General features: G+C 42.7%; 1 protein-coding gene across 8 annotated transcripts in view; it reads left to right on the forward strand.

Moving 5' to 3' along the window:
* RERE (arginine-glutamic acid dipeptide repeats) overlaps window positions 1-5088 on the forward strand; it is a 492528-nt gene that overhangs the window by 373934 nt on the left and 113506 nt on the right. For all 8 annotated transcript variants that reach the window (XM_017856041.1, XM_017856039.1, XM_017856042.1 and 5 more), the window contains one exon: window positions 3144-3242. In XM_017856041.1, coding sequence (XP_017711530.1) covers window positions 3144-3242 — 99 coding nt within the window. The remainder of the gene's footprint in view (window positions 1-3143; window positions 3243-5088) is intronic.

The raw sequence follows: 5088 nt of genomic DNA on the forward strand, positions 1-5088 counted from the left end.
CCTCGGCCTCCCAAAGTGCTGGGATTACAGGCTTGAGCCACCGCGCCCGGCCGCTAACCTATATTTTCTAGTATTATCCTGACATATCCCTAAGAGGTTGATGTTATTGTTTTATCCATTTTTAAAGATGTCAAAATTAAGGCACAAAAATGATAAGTAACTCTCTCAAGGTCATGTACCTAGTAAATAGTAGAACTAGAGTTGGAATCCAGGCAGTTTGACTCTAAAGTCCATAGTTTTTCCCACTTTTCCTTTTTTTTTGGAAACAGGGTCTCACTCTGTCACCCAGACTTGTGGTGCAGTGGTGTGATCAAGGCTACCGCAGACTTAACCTCCCAGGCTCAAGCCATCCTTCCACCTCAGCCTCCTGAGTAGCTGAGACTACAGCTGGTACTGTAGGCACATGCCACCACGCCCAGCTAATTTCTTAAATTTTTAGTAGAGATGAGGTCTCACTACGTTGCCCAGGTTAGTCTTGAATTCCTGAGCTCAGTCTTCCTACCTCAGCCTCCCAAAGTGTTGGGTTTACAGGTGTGAGCCACTGTGCCTAGCCTCACACTTTTCTTATAATTAATTACCCCATACAGTATAATTACCTCTTGTAAAAGTTGTTAATTTTGTCATGAGCTTTTCATTAGAAATTTATGATTTGATCAACTTCATTTAGTTTCAAATTATCACTAAAATGTGTGCTTTTTGCATTAAATAGGCATGTAATTCTTCCTTTAATTCAGTTCCCATCCACGTTGACCTGTGATTACAAATCCCCATTGTATTATAGAACTTGACAAATGTCTGCTTGTTCTGGATATTAAGCAAAGTATGAGAATCTGACGTTATTTCACATCTTTTTATACTTCTGAAAGAAGGCTAGATTGGATAGTTTTCAAACATTTGCAAATCATAGTAGTATTTTATTTTTAAAAGAGTCTAATGATAGTGATAAAGTAGTCTAATGATAAATAATAATAAAAATAGATAAGTTAATGTTTACTCATTGCGCCACCACTCCCAAGTGGGATCCAGTGTTGATCATTGTGGCAGGTCTTTTGTTTTAAGATAGTTGATTTTTTGTTATAGCTCATGTACAGCCTGGACTTCCCAGTCTTGATTTAAAATAAGTTAATGTCCTCTAAACTGTGAGAATGCTCTGCAAATTCAAATTTTTAATACTTTCTGTTTTGCTGAATAAGCATTGAAAATGGATGTTTGGGCTGGGCGCGGTGGCTCACGCCTGTAATGCCAACACTTTGGGTGGCCAAGGCGGGCGGATCACAAGGTCAGGAGATCAAGACCATCCTGGCTAACATGGTGAAACCCCGTCTCTACTAAAATACAAAAAATTAGCCGGGCGTGGTGGTGAGCATCTGTAGTGCCAGCTACTCGGGAGGCTGAGGTGGGAGAATGGTGTGAACCCGGGAGGCGGAGCTTGCAGTGAGCCAAGATCGCGCCCCTGTACCCCAGCCTGGGCGACAGCGAGACTCCGTCTCAAAAAAAAAAAAAAAAAAAACAAAAGAAAAAGAAAATGAATGTTTGTGATATTCCTTTCATTAGCAGTTAAATAGTTGGAAGAGAGACTTGCAGTGTGTGTTTCAGCATTTATTTATTGATTTCATTCAACAAATATTTACCACTGCCAGCTTACTGCGTGCCCAGCCCAGGGGCTCCAGCAGTTGCCAGGAAGGCATCTGCATGTCCTCCTGAGTCTTCTGTTAGAAAGAGGAAACACATGGCTCTCTCCTCTTGTGATTCCATAGGTCTTTGCCTAAACCAAAGGGAGTGTAATTATTACAACCTACTTGATCTTGTCATTTGGTATGTTTTGTATCCGTACGAATTTGTAAGTTTCCTGGAAATAAGGACCATGACTTAATAAGGTTTGTTCAAGACATGTAAAATGTCTTGAATGTTCAGCTTTACTTGTCCTGAATGTTCGACAAATGCTGGCTCATTGTTGAAATAAGAGATTGAAGCACGAGTGAAAAGATCAGAATGTCCACTGCATGAGAACAGGGATTTCTGTGTTGTTTACTGCTGTGTCCCAGAATCTAGTATTTTATTTAGGAAGTTAGCAAGTTTTTCTGAAGTTATTACCTTATACTATGGACTGTGTTCAGCACTGGAGATACAAGTCTTAGACAAAATCATTCTTTGTGTAAGAAGACTAGTTGTGTAAAGGAAAGATTTCCGATGAGAATTCTGAGTGACAGCCACAGTATGGTGAGGTAGATAAAGCAAGAGAGGATCTTTGCACCTGCTGTTTCTCTACATCATCTGCAAGTTGGAACTCAGAAACTAGGAGTGTCTGGAGCATCTTTGCAAGGTGGGAAGGAGTCCATGGTGCCAGACACTACACAGGGTTGAAAAGATGCAGGATGAGAAAAGTTGATTAGCGTTGATAAGAAACAAGTCTGGTCCTCAAGGGAATATGTAGATAAACCTGCATCTTTATTCATATGTACTGAAAAACTAGCATACTATCACAGACTTACATTCTTTAAAAAGCTCTTAAATTTTAGACACTTTAAATATTTTTTTTGTGTGTGAAATTAGCACAGTCGAAAACTTAAGAAATGCTAAAAGAAAGAACATAATTGAGTATGACTTTATGCTGCTTTGCAGAGAATGAGGCAAGAGTAGGGGTCCTCCTGGCTGGGTTGGAGTCTTGGCTTCACCACCTGCTGGCTCAGTGTGGTGAACACCTTTACTTGATCCTTCTGTGCCTCAGTTTCCTCATCTGTGAAATAGGGCGATGATAGCTCCTAAACCATAGATTAAATGAGAGAATACTTTCCCCACAGGATTAGGTAAGATAATGATTACATAGAATGTCCTGAGCACTGGGCAGGGCCAAACATTCCCTAAATGTTTGTTTTATGAGAATATAGGGGAATCCTATTCTTACTTTTGCCAAAATACTCTCTGCCTTGGCTGTCTCCCTCTCCCAGAGCGAGTAGAATAGGGGTTGGGATAGGATGGTCTTGAATGAGAACAAATTCCCGTGCCTACTGAAATGATGGAGTCTCAGTGCCCCTTTCCTGACTCTCCTGTGAGAGAAAGTCAATGTGGAGCTTGCCTTTTATTGATTTGTGTCCTGTCTGTTATTTGGTACAGTTAACTAACTAAAATTTTTGTTGTTTTAGCTGCATGAAAGCGGTTATGATGCTGGGAAAGCCCTGCAGCGCCTGGTGAAGAAGCCTGTGCCCAAGCTCATCGAGAAGTGCTGGACTGAGGACGAAGTGGTGAGCGGGAACCAGCATTCGCCTTGTGCTCTGGGGCATCGGGCCACCGGCTTCTCAGTGTGTGACCTCCCTGCTGCTCAGGGAAAGAGACTCAAGCAGAAGCTTCAGTCATGCAGAGTGGCTGTCCGTGGCAGCACCAGGCAGGAGGGTGGGGCCCTTCAGCCTCATAATTGTACAGAAAGACTTGATTTTAGTAAGATTAGACTTCATAAATGATGGGAAAGATTGTCCAGGTTTCATGGAAAGAAAGGAGAAATTGATAGTTACTCCTAAAAAAGTTAATTCGAACTCGTTTTTGGTGCAGTCTAGCTTGTGGTACCTCCCTATTTAAAGACACAGCATGTTAAAAACCTGTGGACATATAACCTAAAGTAGGGTTGGTGACTTGTCTTTTTTTTAATCGTAATTATTTTAGAAAAGGGGATCTCGCTGTGTTGCTCAGGCTGGTTTTGAACTCCTGGGCTCTATCAGTCCTTTTGCCCCAGCTTGTTGAGTAGCTGGGACGGTAGGCATGCTCCACCATGCTTGGCTTGGTGACTTGTTTGTATAGGGTTTGTAAGACCCCTGACCTCCTAAAGGACATTGATTACAAGTGGGAAGCAGAGAGTTGATTAAATAAATATCATGGATTTTACATATTGATTGTATTGCTGTGGCCTGTTGAAAGAAGTGGGGGGAGAGAAATGTACCCACAAATACGGCCTTGCAAACCCATGGGTTCCCATCCAGCAGACAGTTTTAATGAAGCTACATCTCCATCTTGTGACTTGTAAAAGGCATTGCTGTAAACGACTTACAGAATTCTTGTGCTTTTGCAAATACAGTCTTCAGTATGAATGTTACCGCTTGACATTTGCCTTTCAGGTCGAGTGAAATTTAAATGAAGGCTGGCACTAATACACATATTGATTGCAAGTTCCTCTCCTGTATTTAAAATATGCTAAGAAAGAATGTTTAGAAATTGTATGTGCTTTCCTGATCCTGCTGTTTCATTGATTCAGCAATATTTACTGAGTGCCTGCTGTGCGCCGGGTGTTATCCCTCCTTGTGAGTCTTAAGTTTGAAGAAGGGAGACCTTCGTAAATGAGTATGTGTCGGGGTGGTGAAGCAGATGCAGAATAGGGCAATGAGGGAGAATCAGCTGGGTGGGGTACTATCTTAGCTAAGGGAGGATCAGGAAAGCCCTGGTAAGTAAGTAACATTTAGATGAGACCTTAGTGAAGTGAGGAAGGCAGCCTTTTGGATATTAGAGAATTCTGGGCCCTAAGGTGAAAGAAAGCATGCTTGGCATGTTCAAGAAGTAGGCAGGAATGTTTCTCCAGCACAGCAAGGAGGGGATTGGTAGGAGAGGCGGGTGGTGGGCTTGTGGGAGGGGTGTCCCAGAGGGAGCAGATCGGGTGTGGCCTGTTGGCCTGCTGTCAGGGTGTGGTGATGTGCCCCACATGAGCAGCTTCTGAACAGAGGAGTGACTGGCTCCGACAGTGGGGCTGGCTCTGACCCCTGAGTCGGGTGGTCTCTGGGGGCTGCTGCACACGAGGCTGGGACTGGTGGCTGGGTGGTGTGGCAGCAGTGGTCGTGATAAGAAGCATTGAGATCCAGGCTGTACCTTGAAGGTAGAGAAAAGAGAATTTGCTCCTAGAATGGCTGTGGGTGAGGGTAGGTGAGGGCTGAAGAATGGAAAAAGCTAGGCGGAGCTGAGATGCACTGAAATGGCCCGGAGGGTTTGGTAATGGAGTGCTTGTTGAATAGTCCCTTAAGACTTTAATTTTATCAGACTTACGGAGTTGATGAAGCTGTTTAAAAAAAAAAAAAAAAAAATATATATATATATATATATATATAAATA

The sequence above is a fragment of the Rhinopithecus bieti genome, unplaced genomic scaffold, assembly GCF_001698545.2.
Source record: "Rhinopithecus bieti isolate Rb0 unplaced genomic scaffold, ASM169854v2 scaffold_40368, whole genome shotgun sequence".
Classification (NCBI taxonomy): Eukaryota; Metazoa; Chordata; class Mammalia; order Primates; family Cercopithecidae; genus Rhinopithecus; species Rhinopithecus bieti.